At 37.8% G+C, this 13,991-nt stretch overlaps 1 protein-coding gene across 1 annotated transcript in view; it reads right to left on the bottom strand.

Annotated features, from left to right (window-relative positions):
- Positions 1-13,991, bottom strand: part of SYN2 (synapsin II) — a 127,546-nt gene that overhangs the window by 7,250 nt on the left and 106,305 nt on the right. Inside the window, exon 11 of the mRNA XM_026857877.1 lies at positions 399-459. Coding sequence (XP_026713678.1) covers positions 399-459 — 61 coding nt within the window. The remainder of the gene's footprint in view (positions 1-398; positions 460-13,991) is intronic.

The raw sequence follows: 13,991 nt of genomic DNA, 5'->3' as shown, positions 1-13,991 counted from the left end.
CTTGACGATATATAATACTCAAAAAATACTGTCTAACCATCCATAATGTACAGTTGCACTGGGCTCTAAAGAGGCACATTCTTTGTACACTGTTGACAACAGCCCTGAAATCACAAATTTTACAGAGAAAGGTAGGTAAGCATTACACGCACAGACATGAACAAGTAAACAACCAGACAGTATAGTTGACACTGCATAGAAAAAACACAGTCCAGGTCAGCACTGAAACAATGCAAAAATCGAACAAAACTGGTATGTTTGCTTTTAAGATTGTGTTTGTTTCTTTTCTTTTTTCATTTTTGCTTAACCCTTGCTTTTAGTCTCAATTATCTAAGTAGCCTGGACTTGTTTTGGTCCTACTGCAACGCCATTACAGTCGAGAATGTACTGTAAACAACCTTGAGGTGGTGGTCGCTGAGGTGGGATTTTGTTTGGCTCTGGCTCCTTTAGTGATCCGCTCTGGAAAATACATTTGAAAACAGAAGAGGAAAAAAAAAATTAGAGTAGCTTAGCTCCAATTTTCCACTAACTTGTCTTTATTTTCATTAGAAATCTCTTTATTAGCTGGGGCTGAACATATACTTTTAATTTATTCCAGATAACATTTTCTAATTTAGTTCTGTTTGACATGATATATGAATCCTGGACTAATCCAAAGCTGAATTCTTAAAAAGAATTGTTTTCCCTTTGCAGCACGTGATCATGATATAAGGAGTGCCTTCTCAAATCTTACCTCCATTTGTGTATGGTCTTTCTCCTTCAGTTCCTAGCACCTTGAATGACTTTTCTGTATCTCATTGCTTCTGCTCTCTTTTTTAGGATAGACTGAATAGAAAATAGACTTCAACAGATACCTTTGTGTAAGTTAAGAAATAACTTATTTTTAATTACATTCGTTTTTATCTGGAAGCACTAGCACAGCAGGATTTTTTGCTTGTGATAGTTTCACTTTGATTTGCTGACTGTAAATGGGAAGGGAGATGGACTACTCTAGGTTAGCTGTTTTGCTAAGCAAAATGAAAGAAGGAAGCAAAACCCACAGACAAATAATAAAAATAATTGAAATTACTTCATGCTACTCCATCTGACATGTTATTAGAAACATATGTAATACTTAACTTTTCAAAACAGGAGATTTATTTGGCAGTATCCTTTTCAAATATATACTTGTCGAGAGGAAAAGATGGGCCTGAACCAAAACCTTGGAGCAGAACACCCTCTGGGAACATTAGTATTTGAATCCAAACTTTGTCTTAGGCCCATCTCTAATATTTTGAAAAGTGAAATATGTTAAATCATTGGACATAATAGCATGGGGTTTTTTAAGGTTCCAGAAATCGAATTGCCATCTGTCAAGAAGGAAAAATCTTAGAATATATTACATAGTAAATGTAAAATTAATTAAACATGTTTCTTGCAAAGCTTACTGTTTTGTTCTGATAGATTTGTATTTGATCTTAGAACTACAGAAATAAATATTACTCATAGTGATGTGAATTCCTGCACAGTAATCTTGAAGTTACACTTTCTAAATGTTACAAGACAACAACACTCTATCGTACGCAGCTGTTGCAAATTGCTTTGTCTGCTTCTGCTTTAACTACATAAATAAAAGGACATAGGACAGGTCCAAAACTCTAATTATTCAGAGTTAACCAACCTTCAGAAGACCAAATGAGGAGTAAAAATTATACATACAAAACGAATAAAGAAAAATCTGATCCTTATATTAAGTGACCCAGTTACATAGTTCTCGGTAACCATCATTTTAAGGATGAGGATATGTAGAAGAGCATTTCATAAGGAAAGACACAGGCATCAGAACACTTTAAAGTGCTTTAGTGTGGGTTAGAATCTTCTCTGTTTTGCTTCTCTCCTTCCTCTAATTTTCTGAACCACATGTAAAAGCTGACATTCTATCCTATGCATGTTTCAGTAACGTGAAGTATTTGTGGTATCCTCTCTGTATAATGCTGCTGGAGCTCACTGGAACAATATTCATTTACATCAGTAACAACTTGGATACTGGGGAAATTAGCCCAGAGCGGAAACCTTGAAAAGTTGCCCTAGAGGAGCCAACTCCTTTCATATTCCCGTGCCATTGTTCCATGCACCTGGCACCTCCCTTGTGCCTGCAGGGCTCTGAGGTGGCGTGGGGCAGAGTCTGAAGACACTCGCCTTTGGTGGTGTGATGGGGCACAGGGAGGGCCCTGCCTCACGGGCAAGGGCAAGTACTTGTGCCTGAGGGCATCCAAGAGTTTCTGTCTGGAGGACCAAACAGATCATATGACTTTTGTTAGAAAGCATTCATAACATTCTACAACTTTTCTACAACTGCCATGTGTTAGACTTCCAAGACTTACAAAGGGCCATAAACCAATCTGTACAGTTCTCTGCAGTGGCAGAAGGTGACTAGGGAGGATATGGGTGTTGCTATTTCTCTACTAAAATAAAAGATTACGTAGGTAAAACTCATCTTTTATTTAGAAGTAGAAAACACAGGCTGACAGTTTAAATTCACATCTACTTGAATGTTAAAAGAACATCTGCAAGGCCTCCATCTCCTCCATGCCTTGAGGCTGAAGCAAATCTGCCATTTGTTCTTGCACTGAAAAGGTCTTGGGTTTTATCGCACACACCACTGACTTGACACGACAACAGCAGTACTGATACAATCTCTCCATCTTAGAAAGAAATTATTTTATCCTAAATTAAGGTTTCAAACAACTTCATAGAAGCTTGCTAATCCTTACCTCAACCGTTCTGAAAGTTTAGAGCCTTTGTGCATTTGCTGTTGAAGATGTATTTCCCCCTCTCTAGTCACTGAATGCAGCTGTCCTGATTTTACCACCCACACATCCTTTTTTTTCACCAGATATCACCTGGTGCTTCCAGGAACCTCACCCACACTCCAGGCCAATCACATGGGTATATTACTTTTGCTAATTAGCCAACCCACCCAGGCTGACCCAAAAAGACTAATTAGCATTGCATTCCTAATTGAGAAACCTTACTCATGGTTTTTCAATGGTCTGTAGTAATGCAGTCCTTTTCAAGAGTCTTTCTTTCAGACAGTCAGAAACCTTGATACTTGATATTAAAGACAGGCTTTGAACCAGTCTTGTTTGCTGTCCTGAGCCAAGGCCTTTAATAAAATCCAGGCTTCTTCTAAAACACCAGTTTCTGGCAAATGAACTACAGACTGTTACTTCTCACCTCTCCAAGGTGGTGTGCCAATGTAATTGTAAGTGCTGCTAACTCCTTATAGGCAACATAATCTTTCTGTACAGAGATGCTGGACTAGACCTGTCCTGCAGATGTATTCACCCCTCTTGTTTTTTTTTTTTTTCTTTGTTGCCCAGCCTAGAAGCTCACCCTCCTACCGCTTTCTTTTAGTACAAACATGTTTTCCTGCACTGCAGTTCGGATCTACAAACTTGCCTATTGCTTAGTTCAAACATTACAGGAATCAAGGACTAGAATGCAGCACATATCATGGAAAATGACCCTGAACAGATTCTTATTTGGATGCTCAGGGCTAAAGAGCAAAATTAGTACAGAAGCTAGAAACTACAGCATTTAATATGGTCTAGGATTACCTAAGTGAGGTGTGGTAACTGCTGTTGTAAGGAGCTCTTTTGGTTTTAATTTTATGGAACACGACTTTCATATCACATCCAAATTCCCCAGAGAGAAGGGATTGATGATGTTGATAGTAACATTATAGAGAACTGCTTATACAATCTCTCCTGTTCAAAGAGGATTTACTGTTTATATAGTATTCTAAAAAAATACGACTTTACTTCTGGAAACCTCTAAGCCACATGAATACTGCAAGTATACTACAGTGATTTCTCAACTCTGGGTATAACAACTCATGCTTTGGTTGCATAATGGTCTTTAAGAATATTGGCTAAATTAATTATAGCCAGAGCAGAAAACCCACTACTTGTCTTAAAAATAGATGTCTCCAGATGTCTCTGTAGCACTTCTTTCCTTTCCACACCTACCTGAAACTGTCTCCTTAGAATTTTAGGGGTAGAACCAGAGGAAAGTATTGTTTCTTCTTCAAAGCATGTTGTATTAGAATTTGATCAGTGGTATTACTTCTTTCTCTACCTTGTATCTTTATATAAATGCAGATTGGACTCTCATATATACTTGAATTTTGAATTGTCTGAAGAATGTTGAAATGGGTGGGAGCAGAAGCAGCAACTTGGCAGGGAAATAGCCCTTGGGCAAAAGAGATGCTAAACTGAGTCCCAGCAAAAATTGATTTTGATTTGGCTGAGTTCGAAGATTTTGGGAACTATAGTTGGAGCATGTATAGTTGTTTTTGGGTTTCATTTGGTTTTCTTTGTAATGCAATGATAGAAGCTTTTCATAGGTATTTCAATATTTGAAGGGAAAGCCATGTTTTTCAGGTGCCAAAATACGGGCTGAGTTAAATCTCATAAAGGAACAAGAATAAACAGTAAAACAATTAAGTAACAGGAGAACTAAGAAAAAAATGTGATTGCTAAGGAGAGAGGTAAATTAGATAATTTAACTAGGGTGGCAATGGTAAAGGAATGTTTGAAGTGTCTAGATTATGATAAATACAGAAGCAAGGGCAAGACAGCAGGTGGGATATAAGCTAAAAATGAGATGGAAGTAAAAATCAAAGATCTGCCTGGGCTCATATTGGTCAGACCAGATATTCTTCCTCTCAGAAATCAAAACCAGCTGATTCGTGAAATACAGAATTCCATAACAGATACCTCTAACAACTGGAAATGTGCAAGTTACACTGGAGAAGTTTAAGCATTAATACTACAGGAATTACATTGTGGGGAAGGAAGTGGCTACTGAGGACATTGGCAGTTATTGAAGAAAAATTAATGGGGAGAATTTAACTGGGATGTGCAACTCAAGTAGAATTTTCATTAATTAAATCAGCACCAAAAAGTAGGTGTGTGCTAGCAAAAGCTGTAGATGATAAAAAACCTGAAAGCCTACAGGACCAAAATATCCTAAAGAAAGAATGAAATTGGTGAGTGGAGTTAAAAAAAAATAGAAAAAACTTAAATGCAATGTCCAAAATTATTTATGGAAAAGTAACATGTATCTGTGAGAAATACAGAGCTCGCTAACTGAAATCTAATGGGAAAGATTTGTGAAATGAAAACCCAAAATCTTATCACACATTCAGTGAAGTATTTCCAGTAGCTGTTAGCTGTGATGTTTTGTATCATTTACATCAGTGCTGCTCAAGCAAGAGCAACGTAAGCTGATCTGGCACAGAAAAGTGCTATTATACTGACCAGGCAGGTGGAAGAGTCTATACCTACAGCATTTGGAAGAACGTATCTTGCTTAGTTTAGCAAAATGAAGGCTTGAACACAGTACAGTTGCTTTTTAACAGTATATTCTACTAGTAAAGAACTAGGCAGAAAACAAGCTAGACTAAAGGACAACGTGGACCATGAAGAAATGGGTATAAACTTAATAAAGCTGGGCTGGAAATAAGCACATATTGTATAGTGTAGCAAAGCAGTGAGATCTTGAAGTGGCTTTCTGATATGGAGCATCCCAACCCAAGAAACTCCTTAGCACCTTGTTGCTTACTGCTTTATACATTTAGTGTGTAGTGAGTGTGTCAGGGATACTTACAGGTTGCTGGTTCAGCCCTCACCCTATTCTGAGTGAATCTGGCATAGGTGATGTATCTGCTTCACAGTTTTGCCAGTGGCACTGAACAGGACTACAAAGGTTTTGCTATTTATTGCATTATATATTCCCTGTGGACTGAGAAAGGCAGTGAAACAGTCCTAGTTACAGCTATAATGGAGATGTGGTAAGGTACACCTTAAAAAGGAGTCACCTTCACTTTGTCTAGTGCAAAAGGGACAGCTGGCTCCTGCTTTTTACAGTTTTTCAGAGGACCACTGTTCAGTCTTGCTCTTGCCCTTCTTCATGGGTGCTGAGATGCTCTCAGCAGAACTGATGCCAGTCTAGAGTTTATTCATGTTCAAGTTGTGATAAAGAATTCAAAAATTTATAGCAGCTTTTGTTATTGCTCAACCAACCTTCCAAACTACTCATGCAAAACCCGTTAAGATCTTCCTCTGAATGGGAAGGAAAATGACTGCTATGAGCAGAAAAATCCTATACAGCATAATTTTTACTTGGAATAGTATGTACAAAATGCACTGAACAGGCTTTTTTTTTTTTAAAACACCAAAAAGTATTATAACTTAGATTTTATAGGCTGTTTTCCATTGCTAGATAGCTAATTACTTCATAGAGAATAGTTTCCTTCTTGAATATTTTTACACACAGCCTTAAAAATGAGTACCCTAGTATGGACTCACTGCTGTTAAATGGTACACTCCAGTATTTTCCCTGAGATACTGAAACAGATGACCTCCCACCATCCAATCCAGTCCTATTTTCTATCATTCTGCTGAACAAAAATAATCCCACCCCTCAAAGAGATGAGCTTTCTGGAGAAAGAGTAGGATGTTGACCTATGAGGGGAAATAATTTCTTAAGTAGCATCGCTTGTTGAAGCTAGATGGTCCCCTTCCATGGCCAATCAATAATTCTAACAGACAAGGATGCAGCTTTATTTTATTGCAGCTCTTGCTTTAAGAAACCAGATTTCAACTTCTGTTTTTGAAAAGGGAACATTAAAAGCATGCAGTTGCACAGCAGCTTTCAGGCAGTTATTTCGAGTGAAAAAATTGCTCCCCATAGACAAGGAAGGAATGTGGGCTATGTGATAGGAGAGAGCTCCCCCTACGTGCTAAAGCAGCTGAGACTAAAATGTGTATGCATGCATGTTTGTACCAGAGAAGGAGCTGAAAGGCAGACGGACAGGCAAGTGAAGATGATACAACATATCAAGAAGACTGTCCAGTTATTGGAAAGTTAAACTTCCTTGCACCTTTCTCAGTGTACATAGATACCTACATAATATACACAGAGGATAAGGTACCCCTTGGGGCTTGACAGTGTCAAAATCTTAATGTTGTTTGAAGTTGTAAGGAAGGTTTTGAGCCTTGAACCCAGGGACTTTGACCATGTTGAAGTTATGCTGTACCTGATCCTCCAGTCTTTAAAAAAAAAGCAGATTTTTTTGTTAAAATGTGGGCTGGCAAGTGATTCGTGCATGAACAGGAAGTGATTAAGATCTGCAGAACATCTTGAGCCACGAAGATCCATCCTTACTGGATCCATTCAGAATTGGTTTATGCTTTGAAACAAGAGAATCTGGAAAAAAAGATGGTGAAGCTAACTCAACTCCAGTCTTATAACACACATTATCTTAATATTACTGTATCAGTGTTACAGAACAGCAGAGTTGGAGGAGGCATGGAGAAGAGGTAGTGCACTGAGCAAAACGCTTGAGCTGTCTCCCAAATAATAGCAAAGTTGAGAACCTTAGTGTATGAACAGAGCCTCAGAGTTCTCTCAGTGGTTGCATGTGCTTCCCTTCTTGCTTCTCCTGCTGCAGCACAAGTACACAGGTATTGGCTGGTCTGGACTCGAACAAGCTTCCCGAGTCTCTCCTAGGAGTTGAGAGATACTGGAGGATGATGGATAAGCAGCTGAAGCTTGCTCTACTGGCAGCTAGCCAGATGGAGCAGGGATCTACCACCAGGTTAGTGTCTGAAGGGCGCAGGGTGGGGGAGGCTGCTGCTTCTTTTATGTAGACAAATCAAGAATATTTGAAGATGAGCTGCTCTGTTTTGGATTTTTCCACAATTTGTCTTGGTGCTTAATCTTGCTTAAAAATTTTAACACATATTTAGCACATGGTCCTTATTCAAAATAAACTGTGGCAATGAGTGTTGGGGAGAGGGACAGAATCCTTGCAAGCTAAACATGGAGTAAAGCCAAACAGCTTTGCTTAACAGGTTATGATTTAAAGGTCAGAGAAATCAAATAAAAAAGTTAAGTGGAGACAGAGAATGATAACAAAAAAAAAAAAAAAAAAAAAAAAAAAAAAGTAGAGGGGAAACACCCACCACAGTGGGGAAAGGAAAGAAGGCCAAGGAAAAGCGTCCAAAAAAAAGATATTTCTATTAGGTTCAGCTTAAATAAACAAAATCAGAGCATAAAAATAGATGAAAAATAAGATAAAATAAAAAATCAAGCAGATGTTATATGATAATAATTATATCACTAAGATAAACCTGAGAGATTTAAGTTAGATTCTCCTTTTCTATTTGTGTTTGTGGCAGCTCTTGCCTGTTCTATAACGATGGGTTTACTATTGTCCTCATTTTGAAAATGTTCAGTTTTGCTTTATAATGGAATGAGGACATTTTTTGGAGTCTCATCCAAAATGCCTGTGGAACAAAAAAGCTATTTCTCACAGAAGTCTGCTAAGCTTATAGGCTACCCTATAGTGGTGGGTTCACGATTACTTAAAAATTAAATGTTTTCTTTGTTCTTGAGGATAGACACCATGGAATTTCAGAATTCTCAAACAGTGTCTGCTTCTGCCAATACAACTGGCAGATTGTGAGATGATCAGAAGATCATCTGGCAGAAGATAATAAAAAAGTTTAAAAAAGCATAATTTTATTGTGTGAATAAAGGCAAAAAGAAAACAGTATTGTTATAATTTTTAAAATAAATGGGGATTGGTATCTATTAACTAGTAATGCTTCTCATGATTTTCAGTTTTAGCTAGGATTTTTTTGCCTTCTGTATTATAAAATTATTAGCACTCAGGCTAAAGCACTATATCCTACAGATAATTGAAGTCATTCTAATCATTCTGGTCCTAAAGCTTGACTCTGTCAGGCTGCCTGTGGGGCTTTTTTCTTTGGGCTTACCTTCTAACAAGTACTTTTGTGAGTAACTCTTCCTCTCACTAAGCTTTACTCAGCTTGTCTGCAGGGATCATGTATTGTTCCAGGTACACTGCTGGTAATAAGTGTTCAATAGAGAGTATTCAGAAATTTAAAAAAAAAAAAAAAAAATCAGGCCACATCCTGAAAGCTTTTATTTAATTTGGACAAATTTCTGTTGATGTCAGTAGAAATTTTGACCAAATAATCCTAAACCTTTAATATATGCCCCTTAGTATATTCTGTTTTACAGTCTAAAGGTCATCAGATCCCTTCAGAAAGGGCATTGTAAAGGCACACTTCTTTACTTCTTGGCACATTATTTCAAAACAAGTTAGGAAAGATAATCAGCTATTAGTGTTTTGATTTAAGCATCCTCATTTAATGGATACATTCACAGCTAACATCCAAAAGCCTTAATATAGACATCACTATCAAATATCCAGCAAGTTATTTACTGTTACTTCTGTTTATGAGTGAGACTAAATAAGCAACAGAATTGGGCAATACATATGTACCTCCCTTAGTAATTACTCCATCTACTGGTACAGGATCTCAGTATTTTAAAGTAGCTTATCTTAACTTTTCATGATCAATTTGTAAAATCTCTGCTCAACATTTGTATGTACTGTTTTTTTTTAATTACTGTCAATATTAAAAATCTTAGGATTTATTTTCCTGCATGAACTTTGTTTTTAATATATTACTATACCTGAATGTCAAGTTCAAATGCTTAAAATAAATCAACCTTTGAGTAATGAAATAGTGACTGCTTCGAATATATGGACATCCTTCATCCAGCAGTTAGAGTCTGAGTCTCTGCCTCTGCTGTGATCTCTGTCACCTACATGAAGAAGACATTATCTGCCCCGAATAGGTGTCTCATTCAAAGATGGACAAAACATCCGCGGTATAGTAAAGTATATGCTATCATTTTATACCTGTGATAAATAAACTTGGCTGTTGTAAATTTAGCTGGAATGAAGTGTGACTCAAATGTAGCCTTTATCCAGGATGTGGTGAGCTCAGGGTCCGTGCATGTTTATTTTCTTCTGCTTTTCTTAATTCCATACATTTATATTAGGATCTAAAAGGGTAACAGCTGTTTTTCTTGTATTTTCACAAACATAAAATAACTAAAAGGTTAAAAAACCCCTTTGATTAAAATAAGCATCTCCTCTTCCAAATATACACTGGTAAACACTGGGTGTATATATATACACTTACATATACGTACACGTTAGGACAGCACACTGAAATATATCCCATATTAGATCAATACATTCCAACAGCATTATGAGAAAACGTCTAATGGGGCGCATTTAGTGTCTGTAAGCGGTATATCCTGGTGCGGGGTGCCGCGGCGGGCCTAGGGCGGTGTAACACTAAGCCCGGCCTAACCGGGCCTCGCCGCCATCCCGCCAGCGCCCGCCACCAGGTGTCGCTGGGAGCCAAGGCACCGGCGCCGCCGCGGCCCGCGCAGGCCTCCTGCTGCAAAACCCGCCACAGCACGGCCTAAGAATGGCTTTTGACTTACGGAACCTGAGCAAGGCATCGTGTTTCGCGTTCGGTGTATGCCCCAGCAATACTCTTCATTGTTCCCAAAGAGTTTTGATGACAATGCTTTCCATTTTTAGGCAGGCACCGTGCTGCTGCCTGACTAGTTTTCCTTCATGTACAACAGCAACTCATTAAGCATGTTAATATGAAATGTAATCTGCATGCTGGGGACTATAATTTAAAATAACTTTTAGGCGGATGGACAGTGTAAGTGGTAAAGAGTAACTACTCGGATTTCGTTTGGCTGTCAAAGTGCCTGCAAACTTTCTGAGGTAAACAACAAACAGAAAAACCCTCGGTGATCGCTAACGTAGACTGCAGAAGATGCTCAATTAATATCTACACAGATACACCACTTGTTCATTGACAAGCTATATTGCTCTGCTTATGGTGAGTAACCTGATGTAAGAGTATGGAAAGGTAAACAATTTCAGAGGCGTATAGAAAAATCCTGTCCAGACTTTTTCCAGGGTCTCTGTCCTCCCTTGCCCTACCTAGAGAGAGATTCAGGCTAATCTCATGAGTATATTTAGGATCTGGGGTTCCATCAGATGTTATTCCACACATCTGGATATATCAGCTTCATGGTCATATGATGTCATAGCCACCATTTACCCCCTATTTAAATACTTCCTAAGAGAAAGAAATACAGAATGTATGGGTTTAGGGGTCATTAGATCATTTAGCAAACTTCTTAAGGCAAGCTGTTCTTAAATTACTGTTAGTATGGATCTAATTGCACCAGGGAGTGATTTGCTTTGCAACAGTTCAGTAGGATTCTCAGATACTGATACTGAAACTCTTTATTTACCCTCATTCATGCAGAATGATTTATGTGTGGTCTTTTGTTTATTTGTTAGGGAGTATTTCCTTCCAGACATAAAGAAGAAAAATATGTTCCTGCAAGTAAGTGCCAAGGGACTGTGACAGAAAGAAAATTCTTGGTGGTATGAGCATGGTCTGGCTAATGCAAGTAGATTTAGCATTCAGGGTCTGAAGGATGATAAAACCTGTAGCAAACTTACAGCAGCCCTGTTCCTCTTTCCCTAATCAATGGTTATACTTCAGGTGAACTTCTACAAGACTGTGAAAAGAAGAAAGTCATTTAGAGATAAAGTCCACACCACAAATTTAGTGCAGAGCAGTGTACTTCTAATAACCAGACTAATACTCAAGATTTCTGTGTAACTCCATGATGGGATCATTCCCAATTAAGTGCATTCTCCTTCAGTTAAGATCAAATCATGTAACTGTATTGTCTGGCCATCCTAAAACCTTCAGTGATTTGAAACAAATTGCTGCTTATCATAAGTTGTTTGCTTTTGAAAAAAAGTAAATCCAATAGAGGGAAGGTAATAGAACTGTGACTACTCCTGTGGAAGCCCAAGAATAGGTAATTTGATAATGGTTTGCCTTTCTCTCTGGAGGTAGTATTTTTTGTTATTTATGCTATATTTACATTTGGTTCAATTTTTCTCTTTAAACATAGAAGAATAAAACTGGAGAAAACTGCTTGGCTCTAGCTGAATTGTATAAGGGGCCAGGGAATGAAGAATGCATAAGATAAAGCAAAAAATAGGAAAAATGAAAATAAATCAAACCAGATCTCTAAATATCTGAAGACAGATGAATAAGGGCTCCTCGACCCCAGTTTCTACTGAACTTAATGCAAATGTGCTGAACTTCCCTGTGGTGAAGAAGGTATTAAAACATTTTAGAAAAGAGTGTTAAGAAATTAAACATGTCAGGTTCTGCTATTCTAGTCTCAAAATAATTAAAGTGCTGACCTCTTAACTTCTGCACCAATTATTGGTTTATTACTGGTGTGCTACTACTTTCTTTTAAATCATACAGAACCAGGATATAGCTGTGAATGTTGTGCTCTTTCTGATGTTATGTCATTATTGATATTGGGTCTCTGGTGCACAGATTTATTCCTTCCATTAAGGATAATAAATTCCTTCTTCTTTTGTGGATAATGCAACACGGTTTCAACAGAACTGGACTGAAATAACATCTTCCTAATGTGATCTTCCTTAGCTTCAGCTGCTAACATGACCGTAAACATTTGCATTTTATGGCAATACTCATGCACAATGTAATATTTTACACAAAATTTAGTTCATCGCATTTCATATAATGACTTGATATGCAGCTTTGAATAGATGTTTTACTATTATTGTTTTACATACAAATGCTGCTACAGAAACAAGCATAAAATAGTCTGCATTGAGCAACCACCTGCAGAGTTTTGCAAATCCAGACAGCGGAAGTTTTGGCAGTGGTCTTTCCTATCAACAGATGGAGACAGAGGTAAGTGATTCCATTGGCTAGAACACTTCACAGGGTAGTTTAACCTACTGGTTTGTTTTTTAGGCAAGAATTAAAAAAGGCTTCTCAAAAGATCTGTCAAAACTATTCAAAGAGGTTACAAAAGGTGGAAATATAGATTTCTATCGTATTGCCTGCAAGTAGAGCAGGTTTGTCTCATGGAAAACTTCTATTAACATCATATTCCTAGATAAAATTCTATTATATATTTTCATCATAGTTGTGAGTAAAACAAGCTGTCATATTTTTAAATTAGACGGAAACAACCTATTTTTCTGGAAAAAGTTTTCTGACCCTATGTAGTTATATCAGGTAGAACTTCTCTGAGTCCAGGGACTCGATTTTCTTTGCAGTGGGAAGCCTTGTAAGCAGCTAATAAGAGCAGAACTGACAAGCTTTGAATCCTGTAATCAATACTTTCTATCCCAATCCAGTTCAATCATGCTGCCAAAGGTATGCAGTAAACTGCAGCCTAGGACCACCAGAGAAAAGTGTGAGACACAGTTTGTTGGCAGCAGCCAGGGTCAGGTGGTGTGAGGTACAACACACAGAGCCGCAGCCTGCAGCTTTTCTCCTTCACGGAGTCTCTGCCAGCCCTGTAGCAGTAGAACTTGTTGTAGAGCCTGTGCAGTGTTTATAGATCAATAATGAAATGTGTAATATACAAAACATATATTTTAAAAATCTCAATATATCTGATGTCTCGGATTGTAGATTTAACGGGATTAGAATCACAGGATCTGTATTTGAAGTTTCAACACAAGCACGACAGTTTGAGGTCCCTGCCTTTGGAATGTGCTCCTTCTGGCCTTCAGAACATATTGCAAGGCCAATCATTTCCATCAAGATTTGGCTGCATAGCTCTAAACAAAGACTTATTTTCCTAATCATTGATTTATTTTCTGATGGATAGTTAATTGGAACAGTACTGACAACTGTGGGCATTTATAAACGGAAGCATTCTTCGATGTACGATGCACCAAATGCCACAGTAGTGGGTAGATTATAAATAATTTTAAAGTACCCACACAGATAATAAGGGAATATAAAACATGGCACATCTATAGCTGTATTATTGACTGTAAACTGTTCATTTAAAAGCAGTAGAAAAACACACAAATTACTCTTTGATATTTGTATTACTTTGGTTTCTAAGACCACATATACATATGCACATAGTTGATTTGGGACAAATTACTGGCTTTGCATTTTATGTGACCTGTAGAAATACGCAGTATTGCCCTGCCCCGCAAATGA

Source organism: Athene cunicularia (genome assembly GCF_003259725.1).
Source record: "Athene cunicularia isolate RWA chromosome 12 unlocalized genomic scaffold, athCun1 chr12_part1, whole genome shotgun sequence".
Taxonomy (NCBI): Eukaryota; Metazoa; Chordata; class Aves; order Strigiformes; family Strigidae; genus Athene; species Athene cunicularia.
The sequence above is the reverse complement of the archived record's forward strand: the minus strand, read 5'-3'. Positions and strand labels throughout refer to the sequence as shown.